The sequence below is a fragment of the Aquarana catesbeiana genome, linkage group LG07, assembly GCF_042186555.1.
Source record: "Aquarana catesbeiana isolate 2022-GZ linkage group LG07, ASM4218655v1, whole genome shotgun sequence".
Taxonomy (NCBI): Eukaryota; Metazoa; Chordata; class Amphibia; order Anura; family Ranidae; genus Aquarana; species Aquarana catesbeiana.
The window spans coordinates 44,231,565-44,255,274 of record NC_133330.1 but is presented as its reverse complement, the minus strand read 5'-3'; the positions used below and the strand labels follow the sequence as shown (position 1 = coordinate 44,255,274).

General features: G+C 43.4%; 1 protein-coding gene across 2 annotated transcripts in view; it reads right to left on the bottom strand.

The window, feature by feature from the left end:
• FRMD4B (FERM domain containing 4B) overlaps window positions 1-23,710 on the bottom strand; it is a 332,830-nt gene that overhangs the window by 227,545 nt on the left and 81,575 nt on the right. The window contains exon 1 of one of the 2 annotated variants that reach the window (XM_073592114.1): window positions 21,296-21,523. The exons of the other annotated variant lie outside the window; for it this stretch is intronic. Coding sequence (XP_073448215.1) covers window positions 21,296-21,457 — 162 coding nt within the window. The 5' untranslated portion in view covers window positions 21,458-21,523. Of the gene's footprint in view, window positions 1-21,295; window positions 21,524-23,710 lie in introns of those variants that run through there. 2 annotated transcript variants of the gene reach the window in all.

Here is a 23,710-nt window from a genome sequence, read left to right as displayed (position 1 = left end):
GGGAGAGGGCCAGTGTGTGTGCTCTGTATATAGAGACTGCAAGGACTTCTAATCGAAAGAGATTGCACTTTACAGACAAACTCCAGTCAACCACAGTTGAACTTCATTTTTTATTTTTTTTTTCCAAATATAAATTTTTATTAAAGCTCAAGGAGGGCAAAACCCAGAAAGTGCATTGATACCATACAATCATAGACAATTGTGTGTGGTCTACCTTCTCAGATGCCCTTGTGGCCTTGAGTATGTGGGGTGCACTATTCGTATGCTGCACGTCAGATTAGGGGAACATATAGCAAACATTCGCAAGGGCTTAAGAAGCATAATGTTTCAAAGCATTATGCTCTGAAACATAATTGTGACCCCAGTGGTACTACTTTTGTGGCTCTTGAAAAATACGTACCTCATTGGGATGGTAGCAATGGTAAGCAGAACATCTCTTGGGCTGAGTCCAATTGGATATTTAGATTGGGGTCCCACATACCTGGGGGTCTTAATGTGGAGTGGAACATATTTTTTATTTATTCTAATTTCATTTTTATTTTATTTAAATTTTTTAATTTATTTCTATCTATTTTTATTTTATACATATTTCCGATTAACTATGGATGGGTTAATATATTGATTTCATCGATCATATTCTAATAGGGAACATTGGTTTGGCGTGTTTCTATGTTGGGAATTACTGCGAAATTTATATACATATATGTTTCCTATTGCATTTAAGAATAACATTTATACTGGCAGTATATGGAAGCAGGCCGTTTTTTCCTTTTTAAATTTCCTTTTTAAATTCGTAGTAGGGTTGCCATATCCTTTTTTGGCCACATGATGGCGACATATATATATATTACTATGCGCATGCTATATTTGAATCAGCGTGTGCTTTTACTGGCTAGTGGCTAATGGATTTCCCCGTCTGCTTAACATTGCAGGTGTTGCGCTTTACTCCTTTCATAATATATATTCAATTAGCACCTTTGGATCATTTGATCTGACCAATTGCAGTGCTTCTTTGTTCTGCCAAAGGACTATTTAGAGCGTTGGCGCAGGCGTGTGGGCGTACCCCTGATGACATCATGTATGACGAAATGTATACAAAGCGTGTTACCAATCAGCGGATGGGCTTTGAGAGTCGGGGGTAGTCGGTCGAAGCACCACAGGGCATCTTTCAGAGGGATGTCTGTTTGTGACTGTTCCAGTTGCGCCCAAAGTTTAACTTTATAATGCTGTCTGCAGTCAATAAACCTACTAAGGTGTGTCGCTTGAAAGTATTTTCAAACATCTGGGAGAGCCAAGCCCCCAAGTCATTTGGATAAAGTGAGATAGTGTCTGGAAAGTCAAGGTTTTTTATGCGCCCATATGAATTTAATGAAAAGTGTTTGTATCAGTTTGAAATAAAGCGCAGGGATCTGTATCGGTAGGGCTTGGAGTAAGTACAGGTATTTCGGGAGGATGCACATTTTTAAAAGATTGCATCTGCTGAACCATGAGTGAATCCCTTTGTGCCACTTCTCCAGCAAAATACGGGTCCAGGTCAGCAAGGGTGGGAAGTTAAGTTCATATGTACGCGCTGTGCTGCAGGGGATATAGGTGCCTAAATATTTAAGGGCCGAGTCTGACCATTTAAACTTAAAGCTGGACTTTAGGGTTGCTAAAAGGGCTGGGGCTATCTGGACTCCCATAGCTGTCGATTTATCAAAATTTATTTTCAAGTTAGAGAGTGCACCGTATTCTTCAAACTCCTTCATAAGGTTAGGGAGGAATATAGCTGGGTTAGTCAAAGAGAATAAAAGGTCATTAGCGTAAGCTGATATTTTGTATTGTAGGCTGCCAGCAGTTATTCCCTTAATATCCAGGTTCATTCGAATTCTACATAGGAACGGTTCAAGAGACAGGGCGAAGAGAAGGGGAGACAACGGACACCCCTGTCTCGTTTCGTTCTTTATAGGGAAAGGGTCCGATAGAATGCCATTGGCTTTGACTTGGGCTGTCGGTGAGAAGTAGACTTTGGTCATGTTGTTTTTATCATGTTGTTTCCAAGGCCTATGTGTCTAAGTACCGATAACATGAATTTCCAATCAACTCGATCAAACGCCTTCTCAGAATCTGTGCTAAGGAAGATCCAGGGCGTATGGATTGTGGAAGCTATGTGAAGCAGATTTGGTGCTTTGGTCGTGTTGTCCCTAGCTTCTCTCGTGGGAATGAATCTCACTTGCTCTAAGTGTACTATGTCTTGCAGATGTTGTGCTAGTTGTGTGGACAAGGTTTTAGTAAAGAGCTTGAGCTCTATGTTCAAAAGCGAAATAGGTCTGACAGATATATGGGCTTTCAAAGTCTCCCTCTGGAATTCTGTGTCTGAGCTAAGTGCGTTAAACAGTTTCACCATATGGGGGCCCAATATCGAAAGAAGAGTCTGATAATATTGCAGGGTGAAGCCATCTGGGCCAGGGGCCTTTCCAGGTTTCATGCCACCCACTGCGTGTTGTATTTCTGCTAAGGTGATGGGGGTCTCTAATTCTTCCCTAGTCTCCGTAGGGAGTTTGGGGATCTGAGATGAGGAGATGTAGTCCTCCATCAAGTGCCTTGGAGCTGTTTTGTCTGATAGATTATATAGGGATGAATAAAAGTCACTAAATTCCTATCTGTTTAAGTAGAGCCACTTTACGGCCCTTGGGCGATATTACATGGGGTATATACGATATAAGTTTATGGTCTCTAATTGATCTAGCTAATGTCTTCCCACATTTATCACCCCACTCATATCCTATTTTACGACAAAATTGAAGTGCTGCTTTGGCTTTGTATTGTAACAGGTCTACCATTTGTTTGCAAAGTGAAAAAAGTTCAAGTTCTAGCGCAGAAGAAGGTGTTCACTTGTGCTGAGATTCTACTACTTTATTTTTGTCCAGGAGTGAGTTCAGCAGACGTTCGCGCTCTTTTTTAATTAACTTTAAAAACTTGTCTTTGTACTCCTCACCTGGTTGCCGCCACACACGCTTGACACCATCTGAACCAAATAAGTTTATCTTGGTCTCATCAGACCACAGGATATGATTCCAGTAATTCATGTCCTTAGTCTGTTTGTCTTCAGCAAACTGTTGGCTGTTTGCCTTTCAGCCAACTGCGGGCTTTCTTGTGCATCATCTTTAGAAGAGGCTTCCTTCTGGGACAACAGCAATGCAGACCAATTTGATGCAGTGTGCGGCGTATGGTCTGAGCACTGACAGGCTGACCCCCTCCCCCTTCAAACTCTGCAGCAATGCTGGCAGCACTCATACGTCTATTTCCCAAACACAACCTCTGGATATGACGCTGAGCACGTGCACTCAACTTCTTTGGTCGACCATGCTGCTTTTATCTGCTCAAGTGAAATAGATTTCCATAAGGGAAATGACATCAAAATACACAGGAAATGCACAGATCTCCATTTTTAGTTAGCAGACATGGAGGAAAGCAACATGGATGAGGAAGTGATGGATGAGGCAGTATCTATTTTAGATCCGGAGAGCTTTATCCAAATGGTAAAGCAGCACACCTGCATTTACGATTCCAGAGGTCCATGCTACAAGCTTCAAGTGAGCAATAGGAGGGCATCGAACCAGATTGCCAGCCAAGTGTTCACAAACTGGGCAGACATAAGAAATGCCCATGTGAAGGATGATAAAGGTAAGATAAACCCCTGCAAACTGAACTAACCTTGCCTCTAGTTCGTAAGTATCTAAGTATAAGCAATGCATAGGAGTATGAGTATAAACTCGTATTGTTTACCTGTGCCAGGAATCTGTTGTTTTTGAACACAGTAATTTGCTCAGAAAAACAGGTGAATTTATGCTCATATTCCAAGGCATTGCTCATGTGCTCATTATGGTGCTCATTATGGTGCCCCTATAGCAAGCTGCTGGCTGTTGGGGCACTCCATAGGAGGGGGGGAGGGGGGCATAAGCACAGAGGAGGGACCTGAGAAGAGGAGGATATGGGCTGCTCTGTGCAAATCCAACTGCACAGAGGAGGTAAGTATAAAATGTTTGTAATTTCAAAAAATACCTTACAATCACTTTATTAATTTTACCAACTACTCCGGCACAAAAAAATTAAAAACATAGAAACAAATGATGAAACAGATGATCATTTTTCCTACTGGCTAATGACAAAAAGCCAAAGCTCAAAAATGCCAGAAAACGCTGCATGGAAACGCGCAAATACGTGCAAGAAAACGCACTAAAGAAAGCCTGAAAAACATGCAAAAACGCTACACTCAGGTGTGAATAGGGCTTTAGGGGTGTACTCACTTTTGTGGCCAGCGGTTTAGACATTAATGGCTGTGTGTTGAGTTATTTTGAGGGGACAGCAAATTTACACTGTTATACAAGCTGTACACTCACTACTTTATATTGTAGCAAAGTGTCATTTCTTCAGTGTTGTCACATGAAAAGATATAATAAAATATTTACTAAAATGTGAGGGGTGTACTCACTTTTGGGGTGCACACCCTAATGCAATAGGCTGTGCACAGCTATGTGTACTGATATATCCCCAAAAAAATCATAAATATAATGAATTAACCTATACCCCTCAAAGTGCATATGCAATCAAAAAAGTGCTCCCAGTGATCAATACATGCAACATACAAATATAAACCACAGTCCATTAAAGTGTTTATAGAACACTCTTCCAAGTGCTGCCACCACACTCCTCCACCAGGGGTCGCACTTACCAATACATATTGACCTCATATATTGATAAGAATGTTAGACTGCCCCAGAAACAATCCACTGTCTCCTTTTGTTAAATCCCCCTCCGGAAATTAAAGTGAATGGGCTGCCCTACACGTAACAAGCAGGCATGTGCTGAAAACACGCAGAAACACACGCACGCTCAGTCGCACCTGTAGGTGTGAATCCAGCCTTATGCTGACCATACACGGTTAGAAAATCGTTACGAAATCAACAGTCGGATTTATAAAGTTCTGTCGAATGTGCATGCCATAACGCCATCATTGTATCGATAACTGTCACCGAAATATTGACATATTATTGATCAACAACAACATAAATGATACATTTTTTGTTGATATGATACGGGGTTACACTTTAACACATGCATGCGCTGTAGATTTTTTTAGAACTGTTTTCAATCAATTCCACCACTAATGTTTAGAAAATCGATAGTTTAGGCTCAAAAAATCCAGCATGATGGTTCAATTTACCATAAAACTTTGCATTTCGATAATCATAATTACCGGTATTTATTTGATTTTATTTATTTATTTCAGGTACTTTATAGCGCCGTCAATTTACGCAGCACTTTACATATATATTGTACATTCACATCGGTCCCTGTCCTCAAGGCGCTTACAACCTAAGATCCCTAACACACATTCATACATACTAATTAGCCCACTGTTGTTTCGAAAGCCGAACGATCAAGTGCATTGAACGCTTTTAAGAACGATTTTCTAACCGTGTATGGCTAGTTTATGACTGCATTCATGGGCGTTTCTGAAACGTGCGCCAAAGCCACAAAAAAACGCGCGTTTCGCTGTGTGCTTCAGAAACCCATTGCAAATGCATGTCACGCTTGCAGTGCCATTGGTAATGACACCCCAAGTGCTGGAAGCAGACGCGTGTTTTTCCCCGCAAAATGCACCAAAATGCACAGTGAAAAAAAACATGCTACGCTCCACCACAAAAGGTTTTGGAGCTTCTTTGGGGTGTTTGTGTTGCATAGGGCGGTCCAGTCAAGTACTGCCCTATACGTGGCCAGTGAAAATGCTCCAAAACGCGTTAAAAAAACACATACTAGCCTAAGTGAGTTACAGCAATGTGGAAGTGTAAATCCGGCAACAAACTTTTTTTTTTTTAACAAAAGAAGATACAAAGTTCAGAGAAATGGAAAACTCTTCTTCAGCTGATGTTTAGAAATTCCACCGCCGAAGCTAATTTAGGAAAGTTTTTATTTTGTTCTAATTGCCACTGAAAATGTTATCGGAAGAAACACTTTAATATGAAGGAAAAATCAATGTGATGATTTCCGGTCAGGGAACGCTGATTGTTTAATGCGGTCGTTTTTACTGGCGGACTCCGGGAATAACTAATCTGCTGTTTGGAACAATACAGGGAGATTGTTCTCCTCCTCGGCACAGATCAGCGACTCGGAGCTCCGTGTTGTTTGAATTGAAGCTTCTGTTAGTGTTTGGCAATGACTCCAGCAAAGGAAATGAGCGCTAATATTTCAGACGGGATAGGCGGTTTTTGTGACAAACACGGGAGTTTGAGGAAAATTGTGTACTGAGCACTGGTTTTATATAATCCGCTTGACTTTTCAGTTATTAACAGGGAACATCCCTTAAAAAAAAAATGAGACAGGTATATTGAATCTCCACCATGTAGAATCGTATTTTGTGGAGGCCGTCCTTTGTAATATTAATGAGGCTGTAATTTCCTACCAAAGTGTCACAACTCCGTCTCCTGAGACACACCTTCCCAAAATGCTGCTTAACCACTTAAGGACCGGAAAGATTTACCCCTTTAATGACCAGGCCATTTTTTGCGATACGGCACTGCGTCCCTTTAACTGGCAAATGCGTGGTATTTGATCACATATGCGGTTTTTATTTTTTGTGTAATAAACAAAAAAAGAGCGTCAATTTTGAAAAATAAACAATATTTTTTACTTTTTGCTATAATAAATATCCCCCCCCAAAAACAATTTCTTCATCAGTTTAGGCCAATCTGTATTCTTCTACATATTTTTGGTAAAAAAAATCGCAATAAGCGTATATTGATTGGTTTGGGCAAAAGTTATAGTGTCTACAAGATAGATTTATGGCATTTTTATTATTTATTTACTTTTTACTAGTAGTGGCGGCGATCTGCAAATTGTTAGCGGGACTGCGACATTGACAGATCGGACACTTTTGACACTTTTTTGGGACCAGTGACATTTATACAGAGATCAGAGCTAAAAATACCATTGATTACTGTATTAATGTCACTGGCAGGGAAGGGGTTAAGACTAGGGGGCGATCAAGGGGTTAAAGGGGTTGAAATCCTATGCATTAAGGTGAAAAAACCTCTGTCACTCAGCAGCCCCCCAGCCCCCGTTTTACTCACCTGAGCCCGTCTGTTCCCCCGCCACCTCTCTGGCCAGGGTTCTCGGCTCTTGATTGGATAGATTGATAGCATTGCAGCCATTGGCTCCCGCTGCTGTCAAACAATCCAATGACCCGGGGGGCGGGGCCAAGTCCGGCATTCTGTGTGGATGCAAATGCTGGACTTGGGAGCGCGCCCGCACGGTAAACCCCAAGGAGAGCGCTTCTCCTAGGGGGTTTACCGATGCGGGAAGGAGCCGTGAGCGCTGTTGGATGACCCCAGAAGACGAGGATCGGGGCCACTCTGTGCAAAACTAACTGCACAGTGGAGGTAAGTATGATATGTTTGTTTTTTAGTTTTTAATTAAAAAAAAGGGTTTACAACCTCTTTGAGTGTTCCTTAGGGAGGTGTTTCTAACTGTGGGGAGAGGGGACTGACTGGAGGAGGAGAGAGATCGCTGTTCCTGATCACTAGGAACAGCAGATCTCTCTCTACTCCCCTTTCAGAACGGGGATCTGTCTGTTTACACTGACAGATCCCCATTCTGGCTCTCTGAGGAGCAATCATGGGTCACCGGCGGACATCGCACACCAGTTCCAGCGGTGCATGCGTGCCCCCTATCGCTCTTAAAGCGGCCGATGTACACCTATGGCGATTCACGCAGCTGCGCCAACCTTGGCACTCCAGATGTTTTGGAACTACATTTCCCATGATGCTCATCTACACTGCAGAGTGCATGAGCATCATGGGAAATGTAGTTCCAAAACATCTGTGGTGCCAAGGTTCACCATCACTACTCTAGGACATAACTTCACATCAGAAGCCCACATCACATTAGGGTCACCATCAGAGCCCCCCTTGCCTTAGAGACCCCATCAGAGCCCCCCTTATATAAGGGAAAGTAATGTCACCAGCACACCAGAATCTGATTAAAGTTTTGGACCCCTTTTTGGAGATTCTGGTGTGCTGGTGACATTACTTTCCCTGATATAAGGGGGACTCTGATGGGGACCCTGATATAAGGGGGGCTCTGATGGAGGCTCTAAGGCAAGGGGGGCTCTGATAGTGATCCTAATGTGATGTGGGCTTCTGATGTGAAGTTATGTCCTAGAGCAGTGATGGTGAACCTTGGCACCACAGATGTTTTGGAACTACATTTCCCATGATGCTCATGCACTCTTCAGTGTAGATGAGCATCATGGGAAATGTAGTTCCAAAACATCTGGTGACATTACTTTCTTTGACTATACACGGTTCCAGACAGTGGTCGCTTCAGCACCCATTTATAAATACAGCCATCTCTACAGGAATGTGTGCTTTGGGAATATTGCATAGAACCCCTTATATCAGGGTCACTATCAGAGCCCCCCTTACATCAGGGCCCCATCAGAGATCCCCTTATATCAGCGTCCTCATCAGAGCCCCCCTTCCTTATTCCAAAATCCCCATCAGAATCCCCCTAACATCTGGACCCCCATCAGAGTCCCCCCTTACATCAGAGCCCACATCAGAGTCCCACCCCCCCTTTATATCAGGCTCCCCATCACAGGCCGCCCCCCTTCTGATTGTGGAATTACTTAAAAGGAAAAGGGCGCACAGGGTCTAGTGCATTATCCGACAAAATTTTATTAGAGCTAAAATAAAATAAATAAGTACTACTCACAAACATAGGTAGGTAGTATAAGCGCTCATCAGGCCACTCCTTGTAGCTACACTCTCCCAGAATAGCAAATAACACACTATGTTACCCCCCCCCCCCCCTTTGTTTTTTTTCTTTTTTTTCTGGGAGGGGGCCCTTGCTCTCATATTGTGGGTGTGACAGTGATACAAAGGTATTTATATAGCTGAATGATCATTTTCTGCTTGGCTTTGATGAAGAAGGACATACCTTGAAAACATGTCAGCCAGCAGGGACCCTAGTGAGGTCCCCCCCATGCTTGAGTTATTGGCTAGTCTGGGAAAGTGTAGCCATGAGGAGTGGCCTGATGAACGCTTATACTACCTATGTTTTTGAGTAGTACCTATTTATTTAATTTTTCTCCTAATAAAACGTTGTGGGATAATGCACTAGGCCAGTGCGCCCTCTTCCTTTTATTTTTTTCTACAATGTTCTGAGGACAACCCCAGTCCTAGAGAGCAACAAGGCTTCAAGAGAATCATCCATTTTTGCAATGCAGTTACATTTCCTATCGGGTTATCTCACTAATGCTCAGGGGCTATTGTTGCGCCCCCTTCTCATATTAGGGTCACCATCAGAGTCCCCCTAAAATCAGGGTCCTCATCAGAGCCCCCCTTATATTAGGGTCTCTATCAGAGTCACCCTAACATCAGGGCCCCCCTTACATCAGAGCCCCCATCGGAGATCCCCTTATTTCAGCATCCCCATCAGAGCCACCGCTTATATCAGGGTCTCCATCAGAATCCCCCTAACATCTGGGCCCCCCATCAGAGTCCCCCCTTACATCAAATCCCCCCTTATATCATCACAAACCGCCCCCATATTATATTAGGGTCCCTGTCAGAGTCCCCATCAGAGCCCCCCCCTTATAGTAGGGTCCCCATCAGAGTCCCCCTGACATCAGAGCCCCCCCTTACATTATAGCTCATATCACAGCCCCCCTTACATCAAGGTTCCCATCAGAGTCCTGCATTGGAGACTTGGGAGATGTTTGGTGGGATGTGGAAACCAACTGATCCAAATCCTCAGGCTCTGCACATCTGAGGATACACCACTTACCCAGGCCAGATAAAATCTGATAGCAGGCCACATGTCGCCAGCAAGCCATAGTTTGGAGACCCTGCTCTATAGTATTCCCTGTTACTTGTCAGCTACATTAAAGGTTATGTAGGGGGTGTGCGAGATGGGGGGGGGGGGGAGCAGAGCAGCTGTGCCAGCACAGACAGTAATTAGACACCCCCACAAGAGTAGAGAGCTATGATATGCAAGAAGTAGGTAAGTGCTGCAAATAACCATTTAAAATAGTTGAACTTCCTTTGCTTTTACCTGCAATTATTTAAGTTGGTGACAGGATCTCTTTAAAGATGCTCTGCCTCTTTGCCCTGAATGGGAAAAGTGATGCCGTCTCTTTAAAGGGAATGTTTCTTGTTAACTTTGCATACAGAAAAAGAAAGCATTTAAACCACAGAGAAAGCACATAAATGCAATAAATAATGTTTGTCATAGATGTGTATTACTAGATGGGCAGCACAGTGGCTTGGTAGTTGGCACGTATGCCTTTGCAGCAATGCGGTCCTTGGTTCGAATTGCAACCAGGGGTTTGCATCTGCTCTCTATGTGTATACGGCAATAAAATGTTGCTGTATTTGAAACAACATTGGTCAAGTCATCGAATGTACTAAGAATGTTTGTATGAGTGTTTGTTTGAAAATCTGCTAGCACATGGCCAGCTTAAAATACACATCTGACAAAGTAAAAGATCTGAGGATTTGTTACATAGAGTTCTACTTGGTACGCCAAAGGCTACATGTAACCTTCTATCTCACTAGAAGAATCTGAAGATATAAGCGTACATTCCATCTTAATTGTCAGCTGGAGAATGATCTCTTAAACGCAACGTGGAACTGGACAGGCAACGGACTATCGCCTGGATAATTGTCTTATATGATTATAAGGAATGAGAGTCAAAGAGACCTCAATAATTACATTCATTTACATTAATTCCAGCTGTCAAAGTGCTAGCTGTAACCTAAAAGCAATTAAATGCTGCATACGCCTCCCTGGCACTGCCTAACAAATGGGTTTTTTGTTTGTAGAGTCCGGTCACGGCATGGTACTAATCATGCATAAGAAACAATGATGTGCAAAGGGCCCTTTCACACTACTGTAGCGTAGGGTTTCTGATGCATGGCTGCGACAGTGAAAGGTCCACTCATTACAGATACAGCATTGGCAACCACAGCACAAGACGCTATTGCAGCAAAATCTGCAGTGTGCACTTCTCCACTGACACAAGTGGGTTATATTATAATCAGGGCTTTTTTTTCAGCAGAAACGCTGGGGAACGCGGCACCCCCAGCAATGAATGTATATGCTAAGGGGTGCTGGGATGTGTTGGAGTGTCTATTGATGCTGGGGGGTTCTAATGTTGCTGGGCTGGATCTATTGATGCTGGGAAGGTCTATTACTGCTGGTGGGGGGATCTATTGGCTCTGGGTGGTCAATTGTTGATGGGAGAGATCTACTGCTGAGGAAGGGGGCTATTGTTGGCTGCTGGAAAGACTATTGATGCTGGATACTGGGAGATCTATTGTTTGCTGGGTGGATCTAGTGTAGCTAAGTTATTTTCTTGTGGGGTGATCTATTGTTGCTGGAGGATCTATTGTTGATGGGGAGTCTATTGTTACTGGGAGGGATCTGTTGTTCCTGGAGAGATCTATTGTTGCTGGGGATTTCTACAGTTGCTGTGAAGGATCTATTGTTACTGGGGTGATCTGTTGTTGCTGGGGGGGGGGTCTATTGTTGCTGGCTGCAGGGGACCTATTTTATTGCCTTTCATTAGCAAATTCCATACAAGCTACTTAGCACCAAAAATGATACTTTTCTGCATTCTCTAGGTAGTGTAGAACCAAGGGACGGTGCTCGGAGGTGGGTAGGGGCAGAGACTCAGGAAAGGGGGAGTACCTGCACCTATTCTCTGAGAAAAAAAGCTCTGATTATAACCCAAAAGCTACAGACTGGTGCTACAGAGTGAACAGTGTCATTAAACCCACATCATTAAAAACTATCAATAAATGGTGTATTATATGCTGTTCATACTCAGTCGCTATGAGATTTGTTTTCTGAATTCTGCAAAAAAAACCTGGTTGATCCTGCTGCTCTATCTCCCCATTCTATCCATGTCCCCACTGCAGTTGGAGATTTTGCAGAGCATTGTTGACAGCTAGTGCACATGCTCAGTTTTCTCAGTGTATTTTCTACCCTGAGCATTTCCTCCCTATCATAGCTGAGCATCCCATGTGACCATAGAGTCACACATGTGGGCGTATACATAGTGGTAAATGACCACCCACTCCCTCCCTCCCACCTCCTTGGCCACTAACCAGCTAAACACAATGAGGGTGGGTCATTACATCTTGATTGATGGACACTTCACCTCCCTCTTATTCTAAGACACAGGCTGGAGGAGCATGACTGCCTGTGACTGGCAGAAATCTGCCTACGCCATGTATTTTTTAAAACTGACCCAGTGCTTTAGATGTGGATATAGCTGTGTATTGCCTCATTCAGTGCTGCTCCAGCCATGCCCCCTGACAGGTTTCGCCCGCCTACCGGGGCTTGGTCACAGAAGTAACCTGAAGTGACCAAGCCCCGGTAGATGGGGCGAAACATGTCAGGAGGCGTTGCTGGAGCAGCGCTGGCTGAGGCCATATACAGCAATATCCACATCTGAAGCACTGGGCCGGTTGCGAGCAATAACATGGTGTGGGCAGATTTCTGCCAGTCACAGACTGTGTGACACCCCTCCAGCCTATGTCTGTACCTCCATGGACCTGGACTTTTTGCCAAAATAATAATAAATATAAATAATAAAGATTTAATTTCAAATATATATTTGTATGGCAATTTAAAACAGATTATTGATATGAATTATGTATTCCAAATGCTGTTTTTTTTCTATTTTGAACATGTGACCAGCAGCAGAGGACTAGAAGCTCCTCCTCTCACTGTTTCCCTGCAGACAGGGTTGGAAAGATCTGGGTCATGTGACAGCTGTATATCAATTAGGAAAAACATACTTTTTTTCTTTTTTTTTTTTTACTTTTTTTTAAATTAAAATAATTACAGTGCCATTATCCACATTCGGAAAGAGATGGTACAATGCAAATTAAATAGTGTGATTAGTATCACATCCCTAACTTGGCATATCCACAATGTTCATACCTCCCATCCTGAACAGGAGAAGCTACAAAACCTCTTCAACATTACAGAACTAGTCCAGTTGAATGTGACTGTCTACTGTTAAGATGTTCTTGGATATCAACATCTGCTTTGACACATTCCTCAGCAAGTGGATTACAGCGTCTGTGTGTAGGCAGGTGCAGTCTGATTTCTCCACTGCAGATGGTGCTCAACCTGAGCGGTATTGCAGCCTGGAGAGGAAATCAGGTGAAACATGGTTTCTCTATGGTTTCCTGGGCCCCGAAGACAGCATTCAGGTAACTCCTGGTGGCCATCTTGGGTCAGCAGAGCCCTTTTAAGTCCCTGCCCCCAGGCTTTGGTCTGCTTTGCAAAATGGACAGGGCAGGGAAATTGCACCCATCTGTCAGGGAAAGTGATTAGTGGTACGGAAAGTTTCCTGACAGGGACAGGCTAGGGACACCCAACTCTGCACAGAAACCTCCCCATTGGGACCAGGCCGGCTGTCCTCTCAAGACAGACGCTGTCGGTGCATCTTTTCCCTCTGCATCTCTACACTGAAAAGAACTGTGAGTGTTTACCTGGAATGGCGCTCTCCTGCTGGGGTTGTTTCTAATTGGACATCTCTGCAGCCGGGCTTTGTATCATTACTGCCACTGCATCACGCTGTACCTACCCACATGTGGTACCTGTGTGCATATGGACGTTGCTGTACACATCTGACACTCATTTGAACAAGTCCAGTTGAATGTGACTACTACTTGCTATATAGGTAGATCTCATTCTGAGAATAACAGACAGTCTACTCTGAGTCTGGCCTGTTATTCTCTGTGTTTAAGAAGGACCCAATATTAAGTTGCACCTGTACTGAGAATAACTACAATATATGGCCAAACGTATGTGGACACCTGACCATCACATCTATTTGAGCTTATTGAACATCACATTCCACGTTGAAACGAAATTGTTGGGTTCAGGTGTTTCCACTGAAAGGTACAGCGGAGAAAGAGAATTGTGCGATTCCACCTTGTTAGAACAATTTGTAGAAGGTTATTTTCTGTTCTATCATGACAGTGCTCCTGGCACAGAGCCAGCTCAATAAAGACAAAGTTAGGTGAGTTTGGTCTGGAGGAACTCAAGTGACATACACGGAGCCCTGAGCTCAACCTTACTGAACACTTTGGGGACGAATTGAAATGCTGATTTTGAAGCTTGGTCTTCTTGCCCAACAGTACTTGACCTCACAAATGCTCTTTTGGCTAACTGGACACAAATTTCCACAGATGCACTCCAAAATCTTGTGAAAAGTCTTCAAAGAAGAGTGGGGGCTGTGTATGGGAGCAACTTCATAATAATGCCCTTAGTTTTGGAATTGGATGCTTATCAAGCTCATGTAGATGTGATGGTCAGGTGTCAAACTTTTGCCCATATTGAGTTTGCCAGCCATTCTCACCTAGGGTTCCTCCAGAGTTTGCTAGGGGTCCCTCAAGCAGTGGCTGATTGATCTCCCATCTGATGGTGTCAGCATAGTTTCAGGACCAACGCCACTTGGGAAAGCCAACTGCGTGGCACCAATGATCTTTTTAGCTATCTATAAGGAGGACATTCTTCCTGGTAACCAGGAGTCAACAGGTTTCCGAAGGCTTCCTGAGACTGGAAACTTAGACTCCTCTGGGGTAAAAAGGACTGAGAAAGGCTGGTGTATTTTAAAGCCTAACTCCAGCCATTTTTTTTTAGCTTTGAATAGAAGTTTTATGCCGCCTACACACGGGCGGACTTTTCGATGGACTTTCGACTGACTTTTGAACGAACGGACTTGCCTACACACGATCACACCAAAGTCCAACGGATTCGTACGTGATGACGTACGACCGGACTAAAATAAGGAAGTTGATAGCCAGTAGCCAATAGTTGAACTAGTATACAGACGAGCGGATTTTTCGACCGGACTCGAGTCTGTCGGAAAGATTTGAAGCATGTTTCAAATCTAAAGTCCGTCAGATTTTCGACTGGAAAAGTCCGCTGAAGGTCCCATGAAGCCCACACACGATCGGATTGTCCACCGGATTCGGTCCATCGGACCAGTCCGATCGAAAAGTCCGCTCGTGTGTACACGGCATTACTTCTGCCTGTGGCTGCATTGGGAAGATTGTCTATCAGAATACAATCTGGGTCCAGAATTCTGACACTCCTGGAAGTGTCGTTTTCTGAAAATTCATAAGCTGGCCTTTTCTCTTTGCTACTGCAGGGAGGTCTTTATTTTCAAAATCTTTTTTAACCACTTACCAACCGGCCCATAGCCGAGTGACGGCTGCAGGGCGGTTGGATAACTCTGGGAGGACGTACTATGACGTACTATTCCAAAAGGGGTCATTTGGGGGGTATTTGTACTTTTCTGGCATGTTAGGGTCTCAAGAAATTAGATAGGCCGTCAGTACTTCAGGTGTGATCAATTTTCAGATATTCACCGATTTGGGTTAATTTTACCAAAGATATGTAGCGGTATAAATTTTGGCCAAAATATATGAAGAAAAATTACTAATTTGCAAAATATTATAACAGAAATGAAGAAAAATGTATTTTTTTACAGATTTTTCGGTCTTTTTTCTTTTACGGCGCAAAAAATAAAGAACCCAGCGGTGATTAAATACCACCAAAAGAAAGCTCCATTTGTGTGAAAAAAAGGACAAAAATTTCATATAGATACAGTGTTGCATTACTGAGTAATTGTCATTCAAAATGTGAGAGCACCAAAAGCTGAAAATTGGTCTGGTTAGGAAGGGGGTTTAAGTGCCCAGTTGTCAAGTGGTTAATGACAGAACCCCCTTAAAGCGACCCTTGCTGTTCCACATGCAATCCCATCTAGCAGTACCTGTACTGAGAGGCTGTTGTAAGCTCTTTATTGCTCTCTAATGTCAAAGCACACAATCCCACAACTATTCTTAAAGCAGAATTCCACCCAAAAATGGAACTTCCACTTATTCGTCTCCCCCCCCACCTCAGGTGCCACATTTAGTACCTTTCAGGGGGGGCCTGGTCCCCTTCCCCACTTCCGTCGGACCTCGCACCGGAACTCCCAGCAAACAGCAACTTTACACTGATGAACTACATACAGTATATGAGAGCTTTTTTTCCCCCAAGGATTATTATAATACCAGATTTGAAATGTGTATTTTCATCCACTCTGTCCTAAAATGTACACATTTCTGTTAGACAGCTCAGCCTAGTCTGATAGAAGAGGGGACCTGATCTATTTTTACTGCAGTTCTGCTTTTACTCACATGCCTCCTCCCCATCCCCAGCATGTGACTAGACAGTGAAAAGGAAAGCAGCGCACTGATAAGGTCAACTCTTTATCACTCTGCTCTTTCCTCCTATCAACCTTATCTTTGCACTGCAGCACACCTGCTTTTGTTGCTTCTCTCTCCCCTCAAGTGAGCTTTGCTGTGCAATAAACTACAAGTGGCTGATATAAAACCTGATACGGGTACTTACACTATTTGCATTTAAAAACAAACATTCAGTGATGTATTAGTGATTACAGAATTCTATTAATTGGGATAAGTAAGGCATGCTTTTGCCACTATTCCCATTTTTCTTTATACTGTACCATTAAAATCCTCTTTAGATTTTTTTTTTGTGGGATTTGTACTGTAAGACTTAAAGTATAACTAAAGGCAAAACTTTTTTTTTGTTTTGGATAGAGTGGGGAGAGATTAGAACCCCAGTCAGGTTTTTTAGTGCTGTCTGTGTCCCCATTAGGGATTACCATTATCACTGAAAGTGAAAGTAAAAGAAAACCCCAACTTTTTGGTTGTCCCCTGAAAAATAATAGAGGGGAAATCTTCCAATGGGGACACCAGTTCTGGTAACCTGAGGGTCCCCAATAAATTCTTGCAGGGATTTCCTCTCACTTCCTGTTTGGCTATGGGACAAGAAGTGTAGGGAAATCTCCGAAATGGGACACAGATGGCGAAAAAAAAATCTGACCCTTAGACCCCTTTCACACTGAGGCGCTTTACAGGCGCTATAGCGCTAAAAATAGCGCCTGTAAGGCGCCTCTCCTTTCATTCCAATGTGAAAGCCCGAGGGCTTTCACACTGGAGCAGTGCGCTGGCATAATGCTCAAAAAAGTCCTGCAAGCAGCATTTTTGAGGCGCTGTTGGAGCGGTGTATACACCGTTTCGACGGCGCCCCTGCCCATTGAAATCAATAGGCAGCGCCGCCGAAGCGACTGCAAACCTGGGGTTTTAAAGGGGTCGCTAGCGGCCGGAAAACACTGCAAAAACTACGGTAAATTGCCACTAAAAATAGCGGCGCTTTACCGCCGACGCCAGGACACTACCAGTGTAAGAGTGCCCTTACTCTAGCCAAAATGAAAAAAAAGTTTTGCCCATAGTTTTACTTTAACAATGGAGGATGTGGTACCTGTAAAACTATGGGATAAGTAAGGCATGTTTTTGCCATTATTCCCCTTTTTTCTTTATATCATTGTTTTTATATTAATCTACATCTTGAGTTCAGGTTAACCAACTCAAAATATACATTTAATGAAAGTGCACAGCTGTTAAAGGAAATCTATAGTCACATCATGCAATTTCATTTTATAACATCAGCATTGTATTAACAATACAAACAATAGATATATTTGACAATCCAATATAAGCTTACTAGAAAAATATCCATTCTGCCACCCTTTTCCACAACTTCCTGCGTGCTTTGCAGCTTCTCCTCAACTCCTAAAGACTACATATCCCATGGTACCTTGCTGTTTGCAAGCTGTGATTCCTGTACTGACTCCGCCTCCTGAAACTCCTCCTCTCAGTACCTCTGTGGTTCAGAAGGGCAGGCTCTATGAAATGTGTGACAAAACAGCAGGACCTACTCATGTGTTAGAGGACTGAAGGAAGGAAATGTGTGGGGATCGTCACAAAGTAAGTTTACAAACTCCAGGATCATTCAAAACAAAGCCGTATATGTGTGAAATAAATTGTATAAATGTTATTTGTGTACACTGTACAGAGTTGCATGACCAAGCAATTGCTAGTTAAAGTCAGTCTGTATATGCAGTAAAGCATGCTTGTTATACTCACTGTGGAACCTAAGGGGTTAATCCTCTGCATTGTTTAACCACTTAGCCTCGGTTCACACCAGAGGCGGCACGACTTGCAGGTCGCCTCACCGAGGCGACCTGCACACGACTGCCGGGGCGACTTGCAAGACGACTTCTGTATAGAAGTCTATGCAAGTCGCCCCCAAAGTAGTACAGGAACCTTTCTTCTAAGTCAGAGCGACTTGCGTCGCTCCGATTAGAACGGTTCCATTGTACAGAACGGGAGGCAACTTGTCAGGCGGCTAGGTCGCCTGACAAGTCGCCCCGTGTGAACCGAGCCTTAGGGACCGAGCCCATTTTTAGCACTTAAAATTAAAATCAGTATTTTTTGCTGGAAAATTACTTAGAATCCCCAAACATTATATATATATATATATATATATATATATATATATATATATATATATATATATATATATATAAAAATATAATAAAAGACTCTGGAGAATAAAATGGCGGTCGTTGCAATAATATTTTATGTCACACGATATTTGCGCAGCGGTCTTTCAAACAAAATTCTTTTGGAAAAAATACACTTTTTTTAAAATAAAAAAAAAGGAAACAGTAAAGTTAGCCCAGTTTTTTTATATATTGTGAATGAGGATGTTACGCCAAGTAAATAGATACCAAACATGCTACGGTTGAAAATTGCGTACACTCGTGGACAGGCGACAAATGACGGTACTTAAAAATCTCCATAGGTGACGCTTTAAAAAATGTTAACGGTTACCAGGTTAGAGTCACAGAGGAGGTCGTGTGCTAGAACTATTGCTCACATTCTGACAATCACGGCGATACCTCACATGTGTGATTTTAACACCGTTTACATTTGCGGGCGTGACTTACGTACGCGTTTTTCTTGCTGCGCGAGGATGCGGGGATGGGGGCACTTTAAAATGTATTTATTTTTTTTATTTATTTTATTTAGCTTTGAATAGAAGTTTTATTTCTGCCTGTAAACATCCCTTGTGACAGTAATAGGCAGTGACAGGTACGCTTTATGGAGGGATCGGGGGTCTAAAAGACCCCAAATCTCTCCTTTGCACTTTAAAGTATTCAGATCGCCAAAATCGGCGATTCTGAACACTGTCATTTTTTTAAAGTGGCGCCATTGACAGCCGAATAAACCGGAATTTTACTACGGAGACCCGATCGAAGCCGGCAGACACACCATATCGTCGATGTGGTCTCCCAGTGGGACAAGAGGCCCGTGAAGAGCGGCGGACGGCTATCTAGTGATAACGGCTGATCTGGCTCAGAAGCCACTCGCCCGTTATCCCAGGCAGTGGGGGGCGACGTCAGATCAGCCGTTATCACCAGGTAGCCGTCCACCCGCTCTGAAAAACCGTACCGGGGTATAGCCTGTCGCTGCAAACTATACCCCGATACATCCACTTCTTCAAGCCAACTTACTGGTACAGCGATTTGAGTTTAAGTGGCTAAAAAGGCTTTTCAATCATGTCTTCTCTTATCCTCCCCTTCGTCCACTGTCCCCAACCTATCTGCTGATAGAACAGAGCCTTAGGGGCAAACTGCACATGTTCAGTTTGGTGTGTATTGCTAGAGAGGTTTTTCTTGGGAGAGTTCATGTGAGCAGCACAGGGCCAATCAGCACTGTCAGCACTGTCAGCACTGTCATAGGACAGCCAGTGCAGTATGAAAACTCCTCCTACAAGCTTTAACCACACACTGATAAAAGTCACAAGACTGCTATATACTGCTGATTAGAAAAGGTATTTAGCAGTTTATTTATGAAAATAATTGCATTTCCATGTTCTGTGTACTGTGGGAGACCAGATATAGTGAATACAGGCCCCTGGGTTTAGTAACACTTTAACCACATCCCGCACAGCCTATAGCAAAATGATGGCTGGGCAGTAGCTCTCCCATTCCGACTGGACGTCATATGAAATCCTCCAGAACAAGCCCTTCGTGTGCGCCCCCGGGGGCGTGCAGCGTGGCGATGGGTAGTGCAGTGTGTTGCTCCAACACGCCACATCTCCAACCACGGTAAAGAACCTATGACATAAGCTCTTTACCATGTGATCAGCTGTGTCCAATCACAGCATAACTAGGAAGTGACAGTTATTGGCATTCCTGTATTCAAGCTGACAGAGCATAAGTAGAGGAGAGCAGATAAGTGGCTCTCCTGACAGGAGGGATCTGCACTCATAATCAGTGCAGTGATTATCAGTGCAGCCCCATCAGCAGTGTTCATTTTAGTCTTAGGACTAAAATGGCATTTTAGTTTTAGTCCCATTTTAGTCTTCTGCAAATGTTTTAGTTTTAGTCGTATTTAGTCGACTAAATCTCAAGTACATTTCAGTAATTGCAATTTAGTTTTAGTCATAGTCTTTTGACTAAAATGGCATTCTAGTTTTAGTCTCATTTTAGTCTTAGGACTAAAATGACATTTTAGTTTTAGTCGTATTTTAGTCATCTCAATTGTTTTAGTTGTATTTTAGTCGACTAAAATGTTTTAGTCGACTAAATTAACACTGCCCATCAGTGATGCCCAGTAGTGCCCACCAGTGATGCCAATCAGTGCCCATCAGTGATACCTTTCAGTGTCCATCAGTGATGCCTGTCAGTGCTGCCCATCAGTGCCCATTATTGCCACCTATCAGTGCCTATAAAGGCTGCCCATTAGTTCAACCTATCAGTGCCCATAAATGCCGCTTATCATTGCCCATCAGTGCTGCATATCAGTGCCACCTATCAGTGCCCATCAGTGCTGCATATTAGTGCCTCCCCATCAGTGCCGCCTCATTAGTGCACATCAGGGAAGAAGAAAACGTACTTACCGTATTTACACAATTTTCTAACAGAAACGAAGGAAAACGGTGGTGATTAAATACCACCAAAAGAAAACGCTATCTGTCTCAAAAAATGGTAAAAATGCAGTTTGGGTACAGGGTTGCATGATCGCGCAATTGTCATTCAAAGTGGGACAGCGCTGAATAGCAAAAATGGCCTGGTCCTGAAGGGGATAAAACCTTCCGGAGGTCAAGTGGTTTAATAGGTGTAGGGTAGAAATAATTAAAATACAATGTGCAAATGAATGTAGGATTTTAAGTTTCGACCATAGATACGCTTAAAGTTGAAGTAACTGTTTAGAAAGTGAATGGAGCGTTTTAGCCGGAGTGTTCTTCTAACAGCTTAAAACTGGAAGTCAACTTTTTTTTTACCCCCCCCCCTTTTAAGCCTACTTACCTGATAGACCTCCCTGAGGCCGCACCAAGTCCTTAGCACCAGCTGGCATGCCCTGGCCCTGTGCGTGTACCACCTCCTCAGCGTAGACACCGTCATGTTCCACACAAAGCGGCTCCCGTTGCACAGCATGTCTTCCACCCCGCACATAAACACCGAAGCCATGGTTCACAAGACTCTCATTCAACGGACCTGTCCCCGTCTGATGCACAGCTGGCTCCGGCAGCAAATGATCCAGCAGCTTTATTCCACACACAGCAAAAAAGAAACAGAGGGGGAAAAAAAAAAAGAGGAAAAAACGGCTAGGGTCAATTAAACAAACTTGTCTTTCAGCCGGCTTCCTGGGCAGAGTCCAACTGCTGCTTGAAGTCTGGCCAACGATTCTAACGGCTGAGCTTTTTACCCGGAGCATCCAGGTCCCTCACAAGCAGCTTACAGCAATCTGGTAAGCTACAGTAGCAAAAGTGACGTTGTTTAATTAAAACGTAAGCTGTTTCCAAAAAAAGATTCGAGGGGAATAAAAAAAAAAAAAAAAAAAAAATCACAAAAAGTTCTTTTTTCAAGACGAAAATTTCAATCTTTCCACCCGTCCCATCAGGAAGTGATGACATCATGAAAGTTGGAATCGCATGTCGCCTTTGTAAGACAGCAGCGTTAAATTGAATTTGTTGGGGAAATGCAATGAAATAAATCCAAGCGGTAAAAAGAAAAAAAAAAAAAAAGGCGAAAGTGTCATTGACATGACACTTTGGTAAACAGAACGGCAGAGCGGTTGCGTTCTATTGCTGCATCGTCTTACAGGAGAAGACAAAGATTACTTTGCTTCATCAAGGCACAGCAATCTGGTCCAGGGATAAAAGTCACGTAATGGTATTAATGAAGAGATCACTTGCAGCGTCGCAGATGAATCACACAGGCGGTAAACACTTGATAATAGGCCACAGGGGAAAACTTGAAAGGAACCTGGGTAGTTATGGTGAAAGTGAGGCTTGGCAGGGGTCCCCGAGGACCCAGACAGTTCATGACACACTGTTTGTAGCAGTGCTGGGAGCTGGGGGGGGGACGGCTGGAGGCAGAGATGGAAAAGTGAGGTTGGCTCATCCTGGTATTTTAAGGTGCCTCTATAAAAGTTTATTTCCTAAATCTCTTGAAGAAAGCAAAGGAGCTTATTGTACACGGCTTCCACTACTTATTCAAAGATCGCAAAACCGGAGCACTTTTACTTTAAATGGAACTGAGCCTTTTAACCTCATCCTGACTGCGTAACATGTAGGCAGGTGCAGTATGTGTTCCTCACTGCAGGTGGCGCTCGACCAAAGCGGCAATGCAGAAGAAGGAAGTTGTAAGGAACTTGGTTCCTCTGACTTCCTGCGGTCACAAGAAGACAGCAGTCCAACTGGACGCTGGCACCCCATGTGATTCTAGTGGCCATTTTGGGTCAGACAGAGTCTATTTAAAGTGATACTAAAGTCTCTTTTTTTTTTTCTTTGAAAATAACAAATATGTTATACTTACCTGCTCTGTGTAGTGGTTTTGCACAGAGCACCCCAGATCCCCCTCTTCTCGGGTCCCTCGCTGGCGCTCCTGGCTCCTCCCTCCTGTCGAGTTTCCCCACAGCAAGCAGCTTGCTATGAGGCCACCCGAGTCGAGACGCTGCTATGTGTTTCCATTCAGACACGGAGCCGCGGTTCGGGCCCGCCCTCTTTCTCTCCTCAATGGCTGACTGACTTTGATTCACAGCAGCAGGAGCCATTGGCGCCGCTGCTGTGTCTCAGCCAATCAGGAGGGGGAATCCCGGAGCAGCCGAAGCACTCGTGGACATCGCTAGATCGAGATGGGGCTCAGGTAAGTTTTAGGGGGGCTAAGGAGGGCTGCTGCACACTGAAGGTTTTTTTATTTTAATGCAAAGAATGCATTAAGAACCTTCTGCCTTTAGAATGACTTTAAGACTCTGGCTTCATTGTTTGGCGTGCTTTATGCAAGTGGCTAGTAGAGCTGCACGATTCTGGCCAAAATGAGAATCACGATTTTTTTGCTTAGAATAAAAAGATCACGATTCTCGTGGCGTAAAATCTGTCACATTATACAAAAAAAACTGGGCTAACTTTACTGGTCAGTTTTTTTTTTTTATTCATTAAAGTGTCATTTTTTCCCCAAAAATTGCATTTGAACGACTGCTGCACAAATACAGTGTGACATAAAATATTGCAACAACCACCTTTTTATTCTCTAGGGTCGCTACTAAAAAAAATATATATAATGTTTGGGGGTTCTAAGTAATGTCATGTGTTGCAATGCATTTCCATTTCATTTTCGAACTACAGCTCTACTAATTAAACTAAAATGGTATGATCTGGCATTGTACGAAAAAAAATTTTGTGCATGTCCGATCAAATAATATCGGATGAACTGTCCTGA